The following is a 23503-nucleotide window of genomic DNA, read 5'->3' as shown; positions in this document are numbered from 1 at the left end:
TACAAGGATTTTACATTCTGTTTACAAATTGTCCTCAAAATGAACCAAAACGCTAATTTTTCCAGTTGAAAATTGTTCAACTCAAGATGCAATGTCTTACATGGCAACGCTGTTTTCATTCGCTGACTAGTACTGTTTTGCCAACAGAAAATCTTGTTTCAATTAAGGTAGGGTTCCCAAAGTAGTCTTAAGTATAGTTTGATCCTGTTTGGGTATACAACCATAATGACTCATCATGATTGTTGGGCTTTTGTTTGATTTAAATGCTGTTTGGATTAGGAAAAATACTTGTTGCATTAGCCCACAGAGCGTTTCAACTAAGGCAGCTGAATAGTGAATGTGTTTCAAATAAGCGGCATTGACAGTATGTTTGTCATAAAGGCTGTTCCCTTGTTCAAAGAAAAATTATCTCCACAGTTGCAAATTCTTCTGACGTCTGCACTGTCTTAAACATTATTTAAAAACCTTCACTTTTAACCACTTTGTACCCATCAGGTTTGTCCATAGTGATGACAGACGTGCTGCGCCTCATCCCTCTGGCTGTGCTCTTTGGCATCTTCCTGTATATGGGGGTCACCTCTCTGACAGGCATCCAACTGTATGAACGCATCACACTTATGGTCACGCCCGCCAAGCATCACCCCGACCACATCTACGTCACCAAGGTAACACACGCAATACGAATGTTGACATGTCCTCTTCTGTTATTAGTGGTGAGATGGAGAAGCAAACCCAGCAGAGTGTGTTTAGCTTGGTTAGATAGAGAGATTCAGATCCCTGTATACATGGTTTGATTCACAGCTGTGCCAGTCATGGACTCCTCCACATCCAGCACATCTGTCATTTCTTTACCAACACAGAGTTACACGCAGAGTAGAGATTTCACCTTTTTCCACGATGCAGGGAGAAAGGAAAACGTTGCTGGAGTTTTGACCCCAAACAGGAGAGTTACCTCAACAGTTGAGGATAAACAGTTTGGTTTATGGCTGCGTTCATGCCACTGCAGGATTTAGCTTTTCCATCTGATCATCAGTAATGGAAGAATACAAGTAATGCTTCATTACTGGTGTCTGTAATATCAGTGCGTAGAGCCTCATTGTTTATCATCATACGTTTTATTGACTAACTGCTATGTAACTCTATCTCAGCAGCCACCTGTACACACAGCAGAGAGCAATCAGAAACCTGGATAAGGTCTTTACATAGAACTGTATTCCTGTTTCTATCGGAGTACTTCAGCATATTCAAAACTGGGACAAGGGCTTAACCATGTTGTGGAAACCAGGATATTAAATTTATGTAGAGATGGATGGATGGATGGATGGATACTTTATGTATTGTCTTCATGTACGACACGTAACCTGGATACTTCATAACTCAATCATAGGATACTTTATATAAATATACTCAGTGTATTCATACAATGCTTTAACTTTGGGGTGGCCAAGACTAACACAGTGAATTCAAATATAATACTAACTTTCATTTAAGAATATATTATTAACAACAAGCACTATCTTTAACACAGCAAATTGCAGAAAAACAAACAGTAAACTAAACTCACACTCAAAAAATAACAACAAAGAAGAATAATGGGATGATGACTTGTTGGCATGCACCACATTGTAGATGCCTGAAAATGTAATAAAATGTGCATTTAACCTGATAGAAAATGTAATAAAACCCAATAATGTAATGACTTCACCAATAATGTAATATAATGTCTTGACTGAAATTGTAATAACATAAGTATTTAATATTAAAGTCAACCTTTTTCTTAATTTCAAATTCGATTTGAAACCCTTTTTGGATGCAGAAACTGTATAAATTCAGGCGAGGCAAAGGAGACATTCATTCAATAAGAATCGCTGTTGACTCAGATGAAAAAGATAATTTCATGGAGATTGAATAAACCTTTTTGTGTAACGTTAGCCTTCTTCTGATGGCGTCTTATTTAAGATCCCCTCTTGGCTAATAAACCTTTCTTCACCATGGGAATGGGTGAGTTCATTAACCATATTTGCCTGATAACAATGCTCTACTTGCCATCTGTTGTAATTGTCTAATTCTACATAAAGCCTGGAGTGTACATGTCCAAACATTAAATTAGTGTCAGATATTTTCTGTAGGCTAACATGACACTAACAGTATTTTAATGTTGTATACTTGCGCAGTTTACTTTACATGATCAGTAAAAATATTATTACATTATCAGTCAGGACATTTTTATTACATTATTGGTCAAGTTTTGACTGGTTTTCATTACATTTTCAATAAAGTTAAGTGCAATTTATATTACATCATTGGGTTTTACAAGGTCTAAAGAGGTAAAACTCCTTGTAATATAGAGAATAACTTTATTGTTTGACAAAAGCGTTCCAGATTGTAACTTTGATGACTCTGATGAAGCCGAAACGATTATAAAGTTGTTCTGCATTCTACAAGTGCTGCTGGAGTTCAAGCTTATAATACAAAAGCAATCCCACTAAAGTATGACACACCTTAAGGTAGTGTTGGGTGGTGACGGTCTAGTGGTCTAGTGGTACGCCTCCCAAACAAACAAGGTTGTTCAATACCAGGGCTGCCACCATTGTGTCCCAGAGCAAGATACTTAACCCTGAGATTCTCCAGGGAGACTGTCCTTGTAGTTAGTTCACTGTAAGTCTCTCTGGATAAGAGCGTCTGCTAAATGACATGCAATTTAAAAAATGTACCTTAAGTATAGGCTGCAACTAACGGTTATTTTTAGTGTTGAATAATCTGTAGAATATTTTCTCGATTAGTTGTTTGGTCTATAAAATGTTAGAAAATAGTGAAAAATGTGCATCAGTGTTTCTCAAAAGCCAAGCCTTAAATGTCTTATTACGTCCACAACTCACAGATATTCAGTTTACTGTCACAGATGAGTAAAGAAACCAGATTTAAGAAGCTGGAATCAGAGAATGTTGACTTTTTTTTTTCTTAAATAAATACTTAAACCTGATGATCAATTATGAAATTAGTTGCTAATTAATTAAATAGCTGACACTTTATTGAATAATCCAATAAACCAATTTCAACAGAAAATTCACTTTGTCTAGCATACACAAATCTTTAGATTCTCCACTAGATGGAGCCAAAAATATGTACGATTTCTTAATGTGGGGCAACAGTTTGGGATTCAGTGTCTTATTATGTCTGATATGTACATATGTGTGTGTGTGTGTGTGTGTGTATGTGTGTGTGTGTGTCTGTACTGTGGTATAAGGTCTATTGGTTTTCTACCCATTAACCAACACACGTGTGTTGCTTCAGGTGAAGACATGGCGTATGAACATGTTCACCATCATCCAGCTGGCGTGCATCGTGGCTCTGTGGGTAGTGAAGTCTACCGAGGCCTCCCTGGCGTTCCCCTTCGTCCTCATCATGACTGTGCCGCTGCGCCGCCTCATCCTCTCCAGGATCTTCGAGGAACGTGAGCTCCAGGCGGTAGGTTTGGTAACAGAGAAATGTCTGAATCTTTGCCACAATAATCTGATCCCACATAGCCTCAGCATACTTATTTTCCAGCAAATTAATACGGGATTGATGTTGGCATGTTTTTATATCTGTCTAACATCTCTCCTAAAGAAATCCTACACACGAGCTACAAATGATTTTCTCCTCTGTGATCACAGACAGCTTTCTTTTCCAAATATTTTTAGATGATTATGCAAATATTTCTTTTTGCTCTGCGTTCTAACCACAGAAAGATTCACAGCCCGTCATGAAGCCGGGCTTCATGTTTTCTTGGTTAGATCCCCTAAACCCATACATGTCAACACTGTCAGATTAAAACCTTCCATTTCCAAAATGTCCACTTTTTCAGGAGCTAGTAAAAACAGCTTTGTTCTTAACTTGACCACCGTTTATGTTGTGTTCATCCAAAGGTCTCACGAACCCAAGACACTGTAGAATCAAACTACAGAGGACCATGAAATGAAGTTTAAACTTGAGCATGACCAAAATTGGACCTCCATGATGTCAGACCCTTCTAACCTTCACCCTTCTGTAATTCCAGATTATACTCTGTGTGTTTTTTTGTTATTCTTCGCTTTGTTTTTCTCTATCCAACACTTTTTTCGTACCAAATACTTCTGAATGTTTCACACATGAAATGTTAAAAAAATTTAAAAAGTAAGATGCAGCATGTCAATTAGTGAGTTTAAGCGACGCTGGGAGGAACATTTACCTTTTGGCCAAACTAAGTCTGCTAGCTATAGCTTCATACTTTGCGTAAAGACATGTGAATAGTATCAATCTTTTCATCTAGGGCACTGCAAGAACGCAGATAAGTCTTTTCCGAAAATGTCTTTCATAATTAGCAGATTCAACACAGTTTAGCTGTTGAGTTCATGCTCAAATAACACATCTACTATCATGAAATCCATCTGCAAGCAGACTGAGACCCACCTTTTCACATTTCTATGTCAGATAATTAAATCTGCACTAGAGTTCAATTGACAGGTCTCGAACCAAACACAGGTCACCAGAGTTTGTTTAAACAGAACCAAACAGGTTAGGTGTGAAAGCATTCTAAATTGCCTCGTTTTGACCTTTGAGCAAGCCCTCAATGAAAATGACTGGAGATCATTTGTCTTTTCACAGCTGGATTGTGACGAGGATTCTCCCAACTTCGATGAAGATGGACGAGATGAGTACAACGAGATCCACATGCTTGTATAAATATAATATTGGACCCAACCAGTAGGAATTCCTCCGCCCTCCAGCTCCGACCAATCGAAGCAAGCCTCTTTGGAAACCTAAGTATATCTGAGTAGTGGTGACAGAGCAAGAGGAGCTACCACAATGGTGTTTGTAAAATATCCAAAAGCTAAAACTGGATAATCACTTCTTCTTACCTTTTTGTTTATTCCAGTTTTTTAAAAGAGCACACTTCTCTGTGGTGGTGGCCAGAAGATAGCTCTGAGCGCCCTACCTGAAGTGGACAGTGCAAATCCAGCAAAAAAACATGAACACTTTATTCAACGTTTTATCCTCTCTATCCCTTTAAGTAATCTGGGCATAAGTGCAATGATGATGGTGACCTACTACAGCGGGCTGGGTACTTATTTTTGTCCTGAAAGCGGGAAATAGGGGTTTATTTGCTTTCATTTGAGGAAGCGGATTTTCATCAAAATGTATAATCGTTCTGGTGAATTGACCCTAAATCCCAAAACCCTGAATACCACTGCCTGTGTAGTTTAGCTGCCTTGTTTTCCTTTCTATTACTGCCATTGGCTATAGGTTGCAATGATGTGCAAACAAGGAGTTAAGTAGTCCTTTTCCTTTCTGTACAGACCTTTAGTAATGAGCACTTTGACTGGGCAAAAGTTCACGTTTGTCGCTGCCAACCGAGCTCCCTGGCACGACGCCTCCTCTCTAAATGTAGTCTCCCCATGAAGCCAAAATCTCTACAGAGACTGTGCAAGCCTCTTTAAAGGGTGTTACTGTACATAGTTAGGTGTTTAATGCCCAACATGCCAGTCCTCTGACCCCATAATGGTGACCTTGGATGTATAAGTAAATAGCTAACATGGTCTCATGGTCTTATTTTTCTACTGTGTTGTATCTAATTATTTATTTTGTGACCTTTGGGATTAATGCCAGATTCTTAGAGAGGTTCAGCCTCCAAATAACTCAAACTGCTGTTAGAATGAAATAAAAAGAACATTGTGTAGGTTGACACATTCAGCCATTATTCATACGTTCTTTCATCTTGTCTGCAATATTTCCACGGCATGGTGCATTTTTCAGAGATGTCATGAATAATATAAAAACACACTTGACTGGAAAAGCATAGGAACTAAGCAAACACACAAGCACTGAAAACGGCGGGGAACAGTTGAGTGTTGGCAGGATGTATGAATGATGCATTGTACAGTAAGACTGTGAGCTTGGAACTAAAATGTACCATCTGTGTTCAGAGCTGTTTTGAAATACCCAGAGATTGAGTTTTCACTTACTATATTGCAAGCCCACTGTAGAAATGTAATAATCACTCAGTCATGACACCTGTAATCAGAAATCTTACTTCTGCCACACAGAAACGTCTGTTGTTTGAGCGACTGTACATAGAAATTACACACATTTTCATAAGAGACCTAATCATTCTGTAGCAAGTTGTGCACAGACTTGTGGTACGCTCTTATTTAGGAAGATGTGATTTTACAAAAAGGCCAGTGACAAAATGTCCACACAAAATACTTCAGTTTGCAGCATTATATGAATGTTGTAGTAGAGAGGACATTTTCTTGACTATTTATCTAAAAGGTGCTAGTAGGATGAACCAATTTAAAATAGAAGAAGGCTTCTGCTCACTGCTCCCAAGTTCAATATTTTATCTATAACAATGACATGTTAGTGCAGAGTAAATATTATGCAGAATTGCCTTCTACCTTCTATCCTTACACTTATTGTTTCTGCGTGTTCACCTCTACACTGTATCTGCTGCAATGGATAAAGACATTTAAAGTGGAATTATCCAAGAGACATGTGTGGCAGCTGAAGAGGCGTAATAACTATTAAATATGACAATAGAAAAAAGATATGTTATAATAATGATAACTGCTGCAGTCCTTAAAAGTGAAGCACTGATAATGACATTCTAAAAGTTCATTACAAAAACTGTCAGTAGTGTAGTATAGTTTTTGTAAGCTAGCCACAAAACCATGTCCTACATTACGGGCCATGCAAGAATTCTGTCTCAGGGGAAACTGACCTTTGACCTGTAAATATCTCTTCCCAGCCTGTAGTTTGTTGTCTCTTGTGTGTACATAAAGCAGCCAAGGCAATCCAAAACCTGCAATGTAAAAATATATAGCTGACAGTCCAGGCTTTTGTGTTATACAATGAAGAAAAGGAGGTCGAGTGAAGAGAATAATGTGTTTACTCCAGTGAAGTGACTGTAAATGAATCCTCCGTTAGGCCAACACTTGAAGCTCCACTTTGATGGGAAGCATACACCTGATGTAGTATATTTAATGATGCAGCTCCCCTAGTTAATGACTTACTGAATGCGCTTCACATTAGGACTCTATAGCAGTTTCATTTAAAATATTCTCAACCTTTTCAAACATGTGTTTATGTTTCAGCGTTTACAAAGACTGGGAAGGCAAACTAAGAGTAAAGTCACTGATAAGTTATCTCCATTATTCTTGGCCCCTCTATGTTCCTGCTGTTATTGAATGTAAATGTTTGGCTGCCTGTATTTTCAGACACATGATTTAGCAAAGCTGACTCCAATTTATGGAGTTCCATTAATGACAAAGCTATTGAGCGACCACTAAGTATAATAGTATAATAGATGTTACTTTCAGAAATACTGAGGTTTAGCTGACCAGATAATTTAAAAAAATATACATATATATATATTGTAATAATATGGATATTTATATTTAATTTAACATCAACAGTTTTATTGTAACTTATTCTGTTATGGTTTTATTAATATAAAACAATTCTATGTCACTGAGATTCATGTACATGATTGTGTTCACAATAAACGTGATGCCTAGCATCAATCGGGCATTTTTTGACATTGAAAAGAACGATGTCTAAAGAAATATTGTTTTCAGCCTTTCAAACCACATGTGGCTCTAAATTGAATGATGAAATGCAACTGCAATTCAGGTGCCCTAATTCTTAGATCAAAAGAAATGGAAGACTTGGCCTCTGTGTATAGTAGCTACAGCCCTGTCAGCAAGCAGGAAGGCAAGGCAGTCATATGCTTTGTAATTTGGCACTTTATATTCCTTTCACGTAAACTCCAGCTGTAAGCAGATTTTCAGACACTCTTGTGAAACTTGTGTTGAGATGATGAATCGGTTCATGCTTCAGCCTTTTTGAAGCTTGAATTAGTTTTGTGCTTGATAAATAGTTTTGTCAATAATTAACTTCCATACACAACCAGCACAGGTTTATATTCACACAGAACGTACGAGGTCAATGCTCTGAGAAACAAAGGTGAGATGGACACCAGCTGTGTCACAAAGAGATTTGACCTGATGATTAAACTGGGAACAAAACACCTTTTCAAACTAAATTACAGTCGTTGTGCAGCCGGATATGTTGTCTTAACAAATACTCAATTAGCTTGTTAAAATCTGACGTGACTTTTGACCAATAGTTTTTTGGCCCAAGTAGTTCCAGTGGAACAAAAGATATGTTGTGCTGGTTGATCCCCAGTGGTAAGAGTCACAAGGCTCAATGTTTATTGTTGTCTGACAATACAAGTCTGCTAGACTGCTCAACACATCCACATGCTCTTGTTATGGCAAGAACTGGTGTGTCTGTGTGGAGCTGCGCAGGCCAGAGCCAGTCAGCATACACTTCCTTTCAGTGTTTACACAAGAGAAAAAGTGGACTTGTGGGTATTATTTAAGATAATAAAAGGTGCGGTGCTGCCACTCTGTCCTGTCTGGGCGCGAGTTGTTGAAACATGCACAATGAAAAGAAAAAACTTTTTTTTGACCCTTTAAAAAGTCCTGCCATGTCTATGTTCTGAGTTCCCCACATGTAGTCGTCTTGTACCACCATGGTAGCAGGGCAGACCACCCACCCAAATCTAAGACTTGGCTCTGTTATTTTTGAACCTCTTTTAATTCAACATCATTGGTTTGTGTAAAGACGTCTGGTGATCTTGGAGTTTGAGCATATGGAATAGTGTGGGAACTGTACATCTGATATGTGTGAAACTAGAACCATCCAATGAAGGCTGTTCATGCACATATAAGAGCACAGAATTATAGTATCGTTTGGATACTATAGGAATGCCATTTATTTTTCTTTAATTGCACTGCCGAAGGATTAGTTCCTCAGCAGGATTAGTTTCCTAATTTTGGTCTTCATTTTCACATTCTGTCCATCTTGTAGGTTGTAAATTAAATACTAATCCTTTGTGGATACTCTATTTATTTTTATTCAGTGAAATATTCTCTTTCACAGGAAAGCTTTTATTTCAGTGTTGTGACAGGTATGTTCATTAGGAACAACTTTGATTTCTACAACCCTCATTTAAAGCCATCATTTCCATAAAACTTCAATATTTATCACTTTTAAATCTGCATTTGGCTTTTTTATTAATTTTTTTAAACAGACTTCACAACCAGCTCCCAGTAACTTGTTACACATCCAACAGAAACAGAGCATTATGGGTATTCCTTTGGATTGCTATTAGCTTGACTTTCTGTAATGCCCTCTTGTTTACTTCATGTCTGATAGAGTGCAAAGTTGACACTGAAAGCATTGCTTAATGGAGCTTCACTCACGCTTTGTGTGGTCTGAAGACACACTTCATGAGGTCTACACAACAATCTTCTAATGTACACTGATCTGATGCAGCAGACTGTCATTTAGTTTGTGTGGACGCTTGCACAGCAGGTCCAACTTGCTGTAAAGAGGTTTTCAAAGAACTGTAAAACATTATTTTTTTGTCTGAAATAAATATTTATTATGTGTTTCAAATACAAACAGAGTCTTTCTTTTTTTGACAGCTTAAAAGAAAACGACAGATAATTCAAGTTTCGCACAGACTTCTGGAGTGAAGTTGGTGTGAAACGGTCCAGTAAATCATCAAGGATTTCTTTTCTTCTAGGTGCCAGAAGGGTGGGGTTCACCATATATGACAGAATAATGAGTTCCAGAAAACAGAAAGACAGAAAGACAGTCAAGTATAACTTTCTGCCTACAGAATGTATGATATGCTTAGTGCATGCTGATTTACAGACCTCATGCCACACCCAGCCAGTGAGAGGTATAGAACAAGAGAAAAAAACATTACAACAATAAATGTCTTGACAGTTGCTTTGGAATCATGTGGTGCACATTTGAGATGCAATCTGACCTTTTAGGATGAAAATTAAAAAAAGAACATATTGCCTATGATTGGACTCTTTTTTTAAGAATATTTCAGCTTTAAGATGTTTTAGCTTGTTATTTTAACAGATTGTAATACTGGAGTGGTTGGTCTGTGTGTTTGTATGCATGTATGCATCTATTACTTAAAGGAAAGTTGCAGTACTTTTTAACCTGATTGTGATCGGTGTGACTATGGATATCCAAAATGTGAAGATTATATGGGGACAAACAGCTTGAGCCTTTGGTTTAACATAAATCATTTCAAACGCTTGTCCATGAGTCCGACCAAAAGTAAACACAGAAATAAGCCTGACTGTTCCTAAAAGAATTAAGCTTTATTTTAAAAGCTTTTTTCGCGTCCACATTTCCCTCTCTGCGTCACAGTTAGCAAATGCAAAGTTAGGATGACCCACAGTCAAAATCAAGTCCCAGGCTGAAAATTGCTGCAATATAACTTTGTCAGCTCGGTCCATCAGAGCCCCAAAGTGCTGGGCATCTCCGTGTTACAGGTGGTGAGATAAATGCAGACAATTGGTATTAAGAGTGTGGCAATGATAACAGGTGCTATTAACATAACCAAAGTGGTGAGTGGGGGGTCATGGACCTGTCCACAGAGCTTAAAGAACATCTCATGAACCTCCAAGAAGAACGTATCTACCAGAAATCTGTGACCCCGACACCAAGATACAGAAGCCAATTTATCCGTGCAACTCTTCAGTGTGTTGTAGACACTGCAAAGGAAGAGCGAGGCAGAGCACAACGTTAATACAAGCTCAAAATGGTTCCAGCAGTCCGGAGGATTTCACTACTAACATTGCAAAGTGTTGAGACTTGATATTAGTCTGTGGTCTGAGAAGCAGGACTTGCTCATTCAAGTAAGTGAGTTTACATCTGTACATCTTCCTGCATTTAGACTGTAATTATTGCACTGCATGTTAAAGCAATACGAACATCTCACATTAATACAACATTTAAATTTTTCTATATTTTATTATACTTATGTATTCATTATTATTATTATTATTATTATTATTATTATTATTATTATTATATTATTATTATTATTATTATTATCACTATTTCTATAATTTTCTTTGTTTCATCTCTTCAGTTTATCTATACATTTGTTGTCATTATTATTATTGTTTAAATTCTTTATTGTCTTTTTTACTAAATACTTATCACTATTAATAGCTCTCAATGTAAAGAGGTATTTACCTACGTATGTACGTTAACCTACAGCTAACAGCATTACCATGCAACAGTAAAAATTAAATTCAGTAAATGCATGTGTATTGTGTTGTACTACCAAACTTTAACATCTTTTAAGTCTGTATTGATTTTAGTTCCAGCAGGGGGTCCTGAAATGTTCAGGATTTTGGAAAGTGGTCACACATAGCAATATGATTTGAAGTTAACCTGCAAAAGAAATAAATTGTTGGTATGGTCCTTTAAAACGGCAACTTTAATATTCAAACACAATCATTTAAGATGTTGCAAAGGGAACCAAAGACATCTAGCCTTGGCAACTCAAAGCTTTTTATAAAATGGAGAAAAAAGCCACCGGTGTTGAGGAGGCAGCTTACATTTCACTATTAAGTTTTGATCAATTATGCGAGCGGTTGTCACTACTAGATTTTAGTGTGGAAAACATCTACTAAGACTTAAATTGAGCCTGACAGCTGAAAGATTAATCAAAAAGCTGGGCTCCTTGTGATGATGGACACTCCCTCCTAACACACCATTTGACCTGCGTGCAAACCTTGTCAACAGTTAAATCTGGATTATTACAGCCATAATTAAAGTGCAGTCTGTTGTAGGTAGCACGGCAAGAGCGAAAGTCTCCACAAACAACTGCTGTCTGGAAACATGACCCAGGAGCAACTGTACAGCACTTTTTCATTAAAAATGAGCTCAAACTTTGACCAGCACAAAATGTATCCAGGAAACAGGAAAGTTTCCCATGACTAAATGTCATATATCTTTACTGAAAAGGCCATAAAATATGGCCACTTCATCCAGCCTACAGTTTTCACTCACTAGGCTCTACAATAGTGACCTTAGGGGTGGCTTTTTGTAACACATGCATGCCAAGGCTCAAACTGCAACCATTAACACATACTCAAAGATGGCATGGTTCATATTCGTAATAAAAATATATTACATTTATAATCTTAAATAATTGATATTGCTATGAATGATTAACTGGGAGAATATGACAGCACCATGCATTTGTTAAATGATGACAAAAATAAATAATAAATGAAATGTACTCTTTCACAGTAGGCCATGGGCAGCTGTCCAGGTAGCCACTTGTCTCCATGCTCTTGTTGAAGTCTGACAGGCACTTGTTAAAACCGCTATCCAACATGTGCCGGTCACATGGTGGAGCAACAAATTTCGCAGCCATTCCTGGAGAAAAGAAAAAACACAGAGCATGAGTGAGAGTAACAGTCCAAGTTCTCCATACAACTCTAAACAAATGTTGCCAATAATCCATCCTAGGAGGTACATTTAAAAATGATGTGTAAGTGTGTCCATGTGTTTTGGTAAAGAACTTTACAAGCAAGCAATAAACTATGTATCACAGATTATGAGTCTCAGATGTTAAACTTAAAATTGTATTGTATATTTTTCTGTTTCTCCGGCTACCATTGAAATAGTAAATAACAGCTATTTGATTTAAATCTGATGGGTTACATTTTAACTACCCAGCATTGCCAAAGTAGTTTGAATGGTACATCACATATATTATATCACTATGATTATGCTTTAGAGCAGGGGTGGGGAACCTTTTTCATGTCAAGGGCCATTTCTTTTTTACAACATCCTTCGAGGGCCATACTAATTATTGAACTCATAACCTCTGCAAATTCTTTTAAGACACAGCCCATTCATTTCTCCTTTCTTTTATGCTGTGCAAAAAAACAACTTTTTTATCCATGTATCTTTCTGTTTTATCAGAAAACAATCCTTTATTAGTCCCACAACGGGGAAATGTATCTGGTCACAGCAAAATAACATATGAAGTAAAAAGGCAGTAAAAATAATTAAATAGAATAAGTACCAAGTGGTTGATAGAAAATAAAGTGAATATTGCACATGGCAGTGATAATTGCACAAATTATAACAAGTGAGTATTGTAAATGGCAGTGATAATTGCACAGCAGTGGTGGAATAGTCTGTTCTTGGTGTGGTGGTCTACCTATCAATCTCCATGTTTGTATGTTACGCTCTGCAGAGAGCTGCTTGTTGGACCAAACTCCGCCGAAGAGCATTAACTTTATCCAAACGCACTCCTCCTTTCAGCTCGTGCAGTTTGACATGTTTCGTGTTTCTCCGAAAGCCCGTCCGCACAGACTAGGCACACTGGCCTTTTACTTCCTCAAATAAATAATCGTTCGTCCATTTCTCCTGGAAAGTGCGACATTCTTCATCCACCTTTCTCTTTGTTACACTCGCCATGTTGCGTTCGCTGATGTCAATGACTCGTCTCGTTTAATATTGAAGTTTTTTGACATGACGTGACCACGTGATGACACGTTCCGCTTGTGTTGTGTTCAAGGACCCTGACCTTGGCCAGGAAAAACAGTTAATCGCCTGTCTATTGCTGTCTAGATTAAAAAAAAAAAATTCTAGTTGATTTTTTTGCGTGTGTTTATGAATTACCTCAAGGGCCGTATACGGCCCGGAGGCCGGAGGTTCCCCACCCCTGCTTTAGAGCTTGTCATGATGATCATTCAAACCCACTGGATGATGTATAACGACTGACCTGGTACCTGGTTATATTGAAATTCTGACTTACCTGTCCAGATGAAGATAAGTGCCAGCAAGCATGCAGTCAACATCTGAAAAAACAAAAGAAATTCATGACATTTAACTAAATTGACTCATCTATGACCAGCTTTTTTAACAAAGTTGCACATGAAGTGATACATTTTTGACATGTGTATATAATGAAGATAAGATAAAAGGACTGGTGGACATGTACGAGTCACAGTGAGTTTCCTGCCTCCTCTGTAATATAAACAAAATGTCATTTAAAAATATTTTTTGCTTTCTCAAATATTGTGATATGTCATGTCCAGAAATACAGGCACACTTTGTCCAGCTGGAAAATCCATTGCCTCCACTTCCTCTCCCACACTACATAATGTGCAAAGACAGTAATTGGATTAAACACATAACCAAATCGTAAAGGCAATAGCAACCGTTTCTTTCCTGGCCCTGTCGCTGTATACATTGTAAAATCCACCCATACATTTACCAAAATCTGTTACTTCCCCAGGAGGATTTTGAACATATTTGAAAGTCCAGCTACACATTGGAACAGAAAAGAAACCAATACGTTCTGTATGACACAGACGTGGAGGCCATCTGCTTCCTCGACATTCCCAAAAAGTTATGAACTTATCTCGTGGGAGGCAGACACTGAAAACAGATGTTCCCAGGGAATGCAGCGAGAGGAATATTTTCTTATTTTTTATTTGTTATCAGAACACATGTCTGTCTTTGCTTGTATGTATGAAACAAAAACACAGTAAATGCTGTAAATTCTCACATTTGCAAGTTTGTTACAGGACCGTATGGGAAAATAAAGACTTCGATTTTAGTCTCTTTTATATTATTTCCCTTAATAAAACGAAAGCTTCAGTAATTGTACTCAACAAATGTATCAATTACATAAAGCAGGTTTAAAATATTAAAAGCCCAAACTGATATGCAAAGAGAGAACGCTCTATAAGCACATACCTCAGCTTTTACGTTGCTGTTCGAAGCAATGTTGTGTTTTTGTGGATCCCTGGTAAAAGCCTTGATTAGAACCTGTCCTGAGGATGCTTCAAATGGATTACCAGCCAACTAACAGATGCACAACTGGTCACAAAAAGCCTCTGTGTGATCTGATCCAGTTTTCTTATCGGTGCAACTCAGAGCTAATTGGATTGTGCAACAGCCTGCTTCCTTTCCCAGACTGAGCCCGGCAGTTCCCATGCTACCCAAAGCCCCCCCAGAGCCCCCCCAGAGACATTTGAATTAGAAGGCCTCAATGTCAACAAGCTTGTATGGTGGTACCTCAAAGATATATTTAGCATCAATGTTAATGTTTTGTGGCCAGCAGTTACACACCAGGAGCGTGATGAATTAAACAACGCAAAATGCGAAATACTGGCCTGTGAATATTTTGCATTAAAAATATTCATACCGGCAGCAATGCAAATGTATGGCAGTTGGAACACTTCTTGTTCTATAAAAGTTTTTAATAAGAAGAAAATTATGGATTAAGCATCTTTATGTATTTTATTGAGTTTCCTATTAGCGAAATGCTCTGAGTGAATTTGACTTCCCTCTTGCAAACAGTTACGCAGTGAATATGTCTAGGGCTTTTATTGTGAAAGGTAAGAATGTAAAGAGTGGATCTGGTATACGCTGCCTTTTTCAAGGTTGAAAGGAGTGATAAAGTTTGCCGTCTTGGTTTGGACTACTTTGATGTTTCGTTACACACACTGTTGTCAGTTGATGCCTTTATTCATGGTCCGAAATCTCAGAAACAAGAACCTTGTTCTGGAAAAAAATGACAATGCTTTTTCAGCGAGTCCTAATCATGCTGTGTGTCAATTTATTTTCTGCAAATGAATCGGTGTGTAAAGGCCTTTATTCCTATAAAAGGTCCGAGGGGTGGGGAGGGGTTAGAGATCAAGGAGTGGACTATATTCTGCTAATCCACCATGAGAAAAAGGTGGGGAAATACAATAAAAACAGGTTGCCAGGCTGTTGTCGGGCGAGCAAACTCACAAACAGAAAGTCCAACATTCACAACGTGAGGCAGTTTACAGTTTCCATTTCACCTGGTGTCGTCTTATATCTGTGGACTGTGAGAGGCAGCCAGAGTTCCTAGAGGAAACACTTTCACTACTGGCTAGAGATGCACATGAGAACCTGGACACACAAACTTTGCTTTACTTGCATTTTAGGAAACTTTATTAAATTACTTCAATTCCTGGACATTTGTCTTAACATTTACCTATTACTAATCCTAACCTTTATTAAATTAGAAACCATTTAACCACGCCGAGTGCAGCTGAATGAAACCAAACTGGGAACAAATTCTGTCCGTAATTGGAGTTCTGAAAATAATAAAACAAACATAATTACGTACATACCTTGACCTTAAAAGACTGTTCATCATGTTGAGTACTTGTCCCATACAGCCTAGCCTTCTGGCATGCACAAAAACCCTAAAAAATCCAAACAAATTTTGCCACCAAGAGGCCTATTTTCAGCTACCAGACATATTTTCTATGATGCAAGTTAATCATTTCTTCTTCAACTACAACTAGGCTAGGCAAATCTTTTTTCAGAACCTATATCAAAATTAGCACGGGGCCGGATTTGGCCTGCTGCCCTTGAGTTTGACACATGCAATCTAGATTGATAACTAGCATTACAGGTAAGAGTATCAATCATATGTAAACAATCCAAGTTACAGTTGAAGTATAACAAGAAGACAAATCGCCTGCTCTAAAGAAGTAGTACCAGAAGTACAGCACCATAGTGGACCGAGCCAGGTATTCACAGAGAGGACTGTGGTGGCAAGCCTCTAATTACATACTGGTTAAGGTGACACAGGATACTGGGCCACATTCAGTCTTAGTTCTTCATGTACAGCCACTGTATGATAAAAAAAAAGATAAGGCTGGACAGAGTTCTTGCTGCAGGGCTGTGGCTTATTACAGGATTATCTTCCTAAGGCCCTGTCACACATATCCGTATGACAGAAACGTATAGGCATAGGCATAGGCGCATACGAAAATTTGTCAGAGTCCAAATACGTCCAACTTTTCATCGGAACAGATCGAAAAAGTGAACATATACAGATACGCATGTCTAACCTATTGATAGCGCATCACTTTCTAATACAAAATGTATCAGACGAATGCCCAACGAATGCATAAGATATACAAAAATATGGCGTATACATAATATCGGCAACGCGCTGGTTTACGTTGATATAAGGTAAGGCATAAGTAGTATTCATTAAGAGCTCACTGTGTTACGCTGGTGTACGTTGATATAAGGTAAGGTATAAGTAGTATTTGTTAAGAGCTTACTGTGTTACGCTGGGGTGCGTTGTTGAACGCTGATGTTTTGAGCATGTTCAAAAATTACCGGACGTAACTGACGTGTGCTTCATAAGATATGCAGACGTTACGTTACGTTAGACATACGTGAATAAGGAATACGTACGTGAATACTTACCTACGTAAATACCTACTTGAATATCTACGTGACTACGCTAGAGGTACGTTAGATATAGGCTACGTCGGCTGACGGTGAATCCTACAGCCAATTTATTGATACCGAGTGGATAACCTATTCCTACCCTATGTTAACATTATGCCTGACGACGGAGTAACTTATTAAACGTGTTTCTACAGTACAGCTAGCGTTCAGCATGTTAGCCGTTCTCCAGCATCAGCATGACGTGAACCAGATGGCACTTTTCCAGCTCCGTTGGCCAGATGCTCTGATACGTTTTAAATAAGTAAGTGATATGCTATCAATGTTTGACATACGTATAATAATTTGTTATATATTCGTTATGTATACGTCAGTTACAACACCGCTGTGGAAAAGTTGGACGTATTTGGACTCTGACACATTTTTTGTTAATTTTCATATACGCCGACATGTTTCTGCTATATGGAACTGTGTAGGTCTGGTGTGTTTGGCGTAACGTCTGCGTCCTTCATACGATCACAACATACCCTTAATTTATATCAACCTATTGCATAAGTTTCTGTCATACGGATATGTGTGACAAGGCCTTTACACAGATCTGCTACTTAGTCTACTCTGCAGATGCAAATGTTTTTTTTTGTAGTAAGATAAATTTGTGTCATTAAATTGATTAGAATGCACAAATGTTGCCGTGTGAAGAATATTAATACATCATGCTTTTGTTCAGATAGAGTTTTTAAATGTAATGAAAAACAAGCAAAAGAAACCCTTTCTTGTACTGATCATGCTATTTTATAAAAACAAATTAGCAAGACCTTTTTTTTCTTAATCCTACAATCTCATCAGTCTCTTGTTTAGTGCTGTATACCAGAAACCTCCCAAATATTGGCCTCCTTTTCACTCCTCTCCTTTGAATTATTTCCATGATTGAGGAAAATGACTGACTGTGGAAAATGTGACCACCTTTCTGTGGTATTCCATTTGTCTCCACTAAATGACTGTTTGAAAGACGAATCATTCAGGAGCCCCGTAAAAATATCTCTCAGCACTGCGCTATCAGGTCGTTACGCTTAAGTGTAAAATTAAATGTTCCAACATTGTTCAACTATTGCACACTCATTTGGATTGCTAAGCAACGCGTACACATAATATAAGCATAATGCATTTATGAGCAGAGCAATGCTGAGGAGTGGTCATAAGAAAACATTTCCATCTCCGTTAATTGAAGGCATAATGGTGCAAGTGACAGAGCAAACAGAGTACACAGCAGATAGACATGGTTTGGTAAATGCTCTGTGCCTGTGAAAGACAACACACGTGCTGTTTGGACAGTGTCTCTCATTTAAAGTCATGGAAAATATTTTGGCAGGTAGGAACAAGAGTATAACAAAGAGGCCATGCACTGTAAACTTGATATTTGCCTTAGAAGGAGGCGGGGTGTTTTTCCCGCACTTTTGTATACATGCATACCACAATCTTTGTATTAATTTTCATGGTTCTGTAATTAACTGCTTACCATTGTATTACCATGCTTTGCATTGGAGCAGATATGACGATGCAGGTAGAAGGAGAAATAGTATTAAAAGTAATACAACAAATGCAATATTAAATACATTCTCGTATTTAACAATTACAAAATAGTTAAATGGAGTATGGGTGAATCCACAAATGTGTAAATAAATATCGACAATGCCAAAAATATGCATGTTGCACTGAAGAATCTGGAATTTTTAAAGGTGGGGTGCTTTGATCAAACCTGGCAGCACAGAAGGTTTACAGCATCAGTGCCATTGCGAAGTGCTGTGCCAAACACTGGAGCCTCCCCGGGCCGTGTGCTCAGCCCCCTCCTGTTCATGCTGTACACCCATTACTGCAGATCTCGGCATTAAGAAAACTCTATTATTTGCAGATGACACGGCCATCATTGGCCGGATTTCAAACAACACATTTTTGCCAATGTTTTTCCAAGCATAGGGTTAGGGTTTAAGAGGTTAGGGGCCAGAAAACCAGTAATGGTTTACTGATATATATAAGTGTTTTTCAACTGACACTTTGAGTTACCTTTTAAAGCTACGCACAAAGACACTTTAGTTTAATTTGTCGAAAACTTATCTCATTCATTTAAACTTCAAAATTCCGTTTTTATTACAGGTCAGTCAACCTACTGTTCATTAGCTTTTCTTATCCCCCCATTGGTCCCAGAAATGTTACGTAAGTGGCAGAATCAGGCAAAGGATTGATGGCCCTGATAGACATTACTTCATACTACCAAACCAGCCAAATTGAAGCGTGTTACACAGTGTGCTACACTGACATCTCACTGGAGCTGCACTACAAGGCTGGGAAGCCAAGTGTGCATCCTGGGGTCAAAGCCGAGGAAATATCTCCCTTGTGTAATGGGCGAGAAGTTTCCTTTTGGTGCACACTGTCTCTAATAGATGCACCACACCACACGCTTCATCATGTGACTGTGTGTTTGTCCATCATTACAACACGTTTCACTACTTTATCACCATTCATGCTCTTCCTCTCCCAATTAGTAACAACAGTCTAGACAATTATAAATTCTACATATATCATGGGTCTTCAAGACTTTGTGGTTTGTAGACTTTTAAATAGTTTGTATGTATTATTACATTTCATTTATAAAAAAAACTTTAAATAAAGGGTTTTCTCTTTCATAGTGTGTGACATGTTAAGATATTAAAAAGATTTATAATATAATACTGTTTTTGTTTTGGGTTGCAGACATCATGAAAAACCAAACAGCACCTCAAAAGAAGTGGTTCAGTGTTACACTTTTGGGGTGACAGTGTAGATATAGGGTAGGTAGACGGATAAGGATGCAAATCAATACAGTCAGAAGTGAAAGGTACTTGGCTTATGAGTGTAAATTAATTAAGAACATGTGTTGGCCAGCGAAACATTATACAACGGTGTATACAGTGTTTGTTGTTGGTTGTTGGTTAATTTGATGAAGCACCAGTAAAAAGACACAGTATGAAGTTATTTAATTTGAGACCTGAGTTTCACATGTGACTGGAATCCACAGCTGTGATAACCAATATAAAAATGGTGTGCCACTTGTCATTTGTCTTACAACACAGTCGATTTGATAATTTACACATGTGCACACACAAACAAATGTATGTCTTCACTGGCTATCAGTGGTGGCCCAAATCTGCTTCAAGACTCTGGTGCTGGCCTACCGTGCTGTGAATGGATGAGCCCCTTCCTACATCCAGGCTATGGTCGAACCATACACCCAGCTCTGCGTCGGCCAATCGGCTCGCTGCTCTCTCACTGCGAGTGGGACCCAGCTTTCCCTCAAACAAAACCCGTCTGTTTGCTATCCTGGCTCCAAAATGGTGGAACGACCGAACAATGATGTCAGGTCAGCAGACAGTCTTCACACCTTCCGTCGCAGACTGAAAACTCACCTGTTTCGACTGCACCTCTGCAAATGAAAAAATAAAAATAAAAATGTTCTTTGCATGTTGCACTTATATTGGTTTAGTTTATTTGTAATAGTTGAATTCATATTCTGTATGTAGCATTTCTTTTTGGCTTATTTGAAGCTATTGTTCTGCACTTAAAGGATTGTACCTATTTGAAGCCAATGCACTTGCAAGATTCTTGCTGTTGAGTTGTATCCTCATGATTGTTTGCACTTATTGTAAGTCGCTTTGGACAAAAGGGTCAGCTAAATTAACTGTAATGTAATGTAATGTAATATGTCATAAATGAACATTATGTCAATAACTACAGTAGAATGAACATACAGTAAGTCTGTGAACACTCTGTCTTTTCTCCTCCTTACCACACGGGGCAAACAGAAGTGTATTTTTGACTCACTAAAAATAGATTTCCCATTATTTTATGACTAAAGTTTTATGACATCTGAAAATTATGAAAATGACAGGAGTACCTGGGGTCGTATTACATAAACTTTAACTATTTCACCAAGTTGTTTTATAGCTGCTCTTTTATTGCTTTTACACCATCCATCCATCCATCCATCGTCTACCGCTTATCCGGGATCGGGTCGCAGGGGCAGCAGCTCCAGTAAGGAACCCCAATCTTCCCTTCTCCGGGCCACATCCTCCAGCTCCGACTGGGGGATCCTGGGGCGTTACCAGGCCAGTGAGGAGATATAATCTCTCCACCGAGTCCTGGGTCTTCCCCGGGGTCTCCTCCCAGCTGGACGTGCCTGGAACACCTCCCTAGGGAGGCGCCCAGGTGGCATCCTTACTAGATGTCCGATCCACCTCAACTGGCTCCTTTCAACGCAAAGGAGCAGCGGCTCTACTCCGAGTCTCTCACGGATGGCTGAGCTTCTCACCCTATCTCTAAGGGAAACGCCAGCCACCCGTCTGAGAAAACCCATTTCGGCCGCTTGTACCCGTGATCTCGTTCTTTCGGTCATGACCCAGCCTTCATGACCATAGGTGAGGGTAGGAACGAAGATCGCCCGGTATATTGAGAGCTTTGCCTTCTGGCTCAGCTCTCTTTTTGTCTTTTGAGTCACTTTACCGCACCGTTGTGACGAAAAGAGAGCTGCTTTTACACAACCAACAAAATGTCAGCAGGCGGAACATATTCCCTGAGAGGCTTATGGTAGTCTATAACGATGTCAGAGTTGGTTTAGAAAGGAGATGCCGCACTGAGAGTCAATCCAGTATCCGTGTCAAGTAGGTTTCACCACTACTCTGCTTCTTTATGAGACTAGCAGCAGGACTAAGTAAACGTGAGCACAGACACATGCCTACAGCATGTTACATCTTAAACTAACTAATATGACAAACATACAAGGTAAAATGTTTTTTTACCCAAAATGTTGTCTTTTTTAAAATTGAGTAAAATTAACACATATAGCTTAAAACTACAGGTTGTGATCCTGGAAGCAAGAGAAACACGTTACTAGGAAACATAAAGGAAACTCAGATAAGAAATACCGAGGCTACCGGGGTAGTAGAAACAACAACCTGCCGATGAGTGGCTGGAAGACCGGGGTAGATAACTGTGCTGGGATGAGATGATTTACAGGTGAGCGGATTGGAATCGATGAGTTGAGTGTGGACAGCTGCTGAAGTTCAGGCCATGCCCACGCCCATGCCACATACACACATACATACACGTACACAGGTAAGGACAGGGAAACACTAGGGATACGGGTGGGACCGTGACACCAGATGAAAGCCTACCATCAGAGCCTACCATGTGACAGCAGCAGCACCAGGGATCCCCTGCTCAGCCCAACAGCCGACAGTGTAAATGTTTTTTTTTTGTTATTTTATATCAGTTATTAATAATCATTCAATCATTTTCATAGTAAGAAAATGCCTTTCCACTAATAGTTTATTTTCTAAATTAAATAACATGTTTGTAAGTTAATAAATCCTATCTTGTACTAAATAAAGGCTCCTTGAACCTTGAAATCAATTATTTAATCAGTCAGTTGCTACATTTTCATTCATAATTCATGTAAATAAAAAAACAATATATTTATCACTATATTATTTATTTAAATTCATTCACATTTAATTTATTTATCGACAAGTTTTCTCCAGCAGAGCGCTCTCCTCTCCCTCCCTCCCTCTTCAACCTCATGTCCTCTTTCTATAACTCTGGCCCTTACTAGAATCTTAAGGCAGAGGACAACAATCAATCAAAACAACAGCAGGAGATAAACAAATACCAGTGTGTCCTCATGTGCAAACAGAAGTGATGTACTTTCCTAATTTAACCCCCTGGCCTCACCATATACTGAGTGCCAGCTGACATGCAGTGACTAAAGGGGCCACATCACAGACGCTTTAATATTCCCCAGGACAGATCTGGTTTTCTATGGTTTGCTTTGACTTGAAGTTTCTTTTATAAGGGAGTGTGCATGGTACAGAGTCAGTTGTATTTGTGTTTGTCATTTCAGCTTGGCATTGCAATGAATTTAATTTAAAAAAAGAAAACCTTATTTCTGTGAGTCTTATATTGAACTAAAATGGCACAAGCAGAGCACAGAGCTATGCTAAGGCCATTGGTGCAATCACATACTCCTTGGATGGTCCCATTAACTGAGTTGGGAAGTCGTTCTTGACTGTGTTCATAAGCTTTAAGTCGTAATGTAAAAACAACATGTCTGCTTCAAAGAAGATGAGTTGTATGTTATTGCTCAGAGCGTTTACAGCAGAATATAGGAATTGGAGGCATGTAATACATAAACAAATTAGAATACCTGAACACTTCTTACAGACTTTTTCAGGATTTCATTACATTTTACAATGTACTTTTAAAACTTGCATATATTTGTATCTGCACAAATAAACCAAACTAAAATCAATCATTCCAATATGTATACTTTGATGTCATGGGCTCTCTTGTTCTGATTTAC

The 23503-nt window shown here is 38.5% G+C and overlaps 2 protein-coding genes across 2 annotated transcripts in view; one reads left to right on the top strand and one right to left on the bottom strand.

The window, feature by feature from the left end:
* slc4a3 (solute carrier family 4 member 3) overlaps window positions 1–9584 on the top strand; it is a 56125-nt gene extending 46541 nt beyond the window's left edge. Inside the window, exons 20-22 of the mRNA XM_029458519.1 lie at window positions 496–665; window positions 3295–3468; window positions 4627–9584. Of these exons, the coding sequence (XP_029314379.1) occupies window positions 496–665; window positions 3295–3468; window positions 4627–4704 (422 nt within the window). The 3' untranslated portion in view covers window positions 4705–9584. The remainder of the gene's footprint in view (window positions 1–495; window positions 666–3294; window positions 3469–4626) is intronic.
* Window positions 9585–9957: 373 nt separating this feature from the next.
* On the bottom strand, window positions 9958–14736 carry LOC115026645 (receptor activity-modifying protein 1). The gene is made up of 4 exons (XM_029459526.1): window positions 14629–14736; window positions 13682–13724; window positions 12150–12288; window positions 9958–10607 (listed from the first exon to the last, which is right to left on the bottom strand). The coding sequence occupies exons 2-4, from the start codon at window positions 13722–13724 to the stop codon at window positions 10349–10351; spliced, it is 441 nt and encodes a 146-aa protein (XP_029315386.1). The 5' UTR covers window positions 14629–14736; the 3' UTR covers window positions 9958–10348.
* Window positions 14737–23503: the final 8767 nt, after the last annotated feature.

This window comes from Cottoperca gobio, chromosome 21 (genome assembly GCF_900634415.1).
Source record: "Cottoperca gobio chromosome 21, fCotGob3.1, whole genome shotgun sequence".
Lineage (NCBI taxonomy): Eukaryota > Metazoa > Chordata > Actinopteri > Perciformes > Bovichtidae > Cottoperca > Cottoperca gobio.
This window is presented reverse-complemented; position numbering and strand designations above follow the sequence as displayed.

What these genes read in the sequence shown, in the direction of transcription:
- LOC115026645 (XM_029459526.1), bottom strand. Translation starts at nt 13,724, where the DNA reads ATGTTGACTGCATGCTTGCTGGCACTTATCTTCATCTGGACAG. An exon ending in ACTTATCTTCATCTGGACAG is followed by an intron (nt 12,289 to 13,681) that starts GTAAGTCAGAAT and finishes TCTTTTCTCCAG; the next exon opens with GAATGGCTGCGAAATTTGTT. An exon ending in CCATGGCCTACTGTGAAAGA is followed by an intron (nt 10,608 to 12,149) that starts GTACATTTCATT and finishes CTTCCTTTGCAG; the next exon opens with TGTCTACAACACACTGAAGA.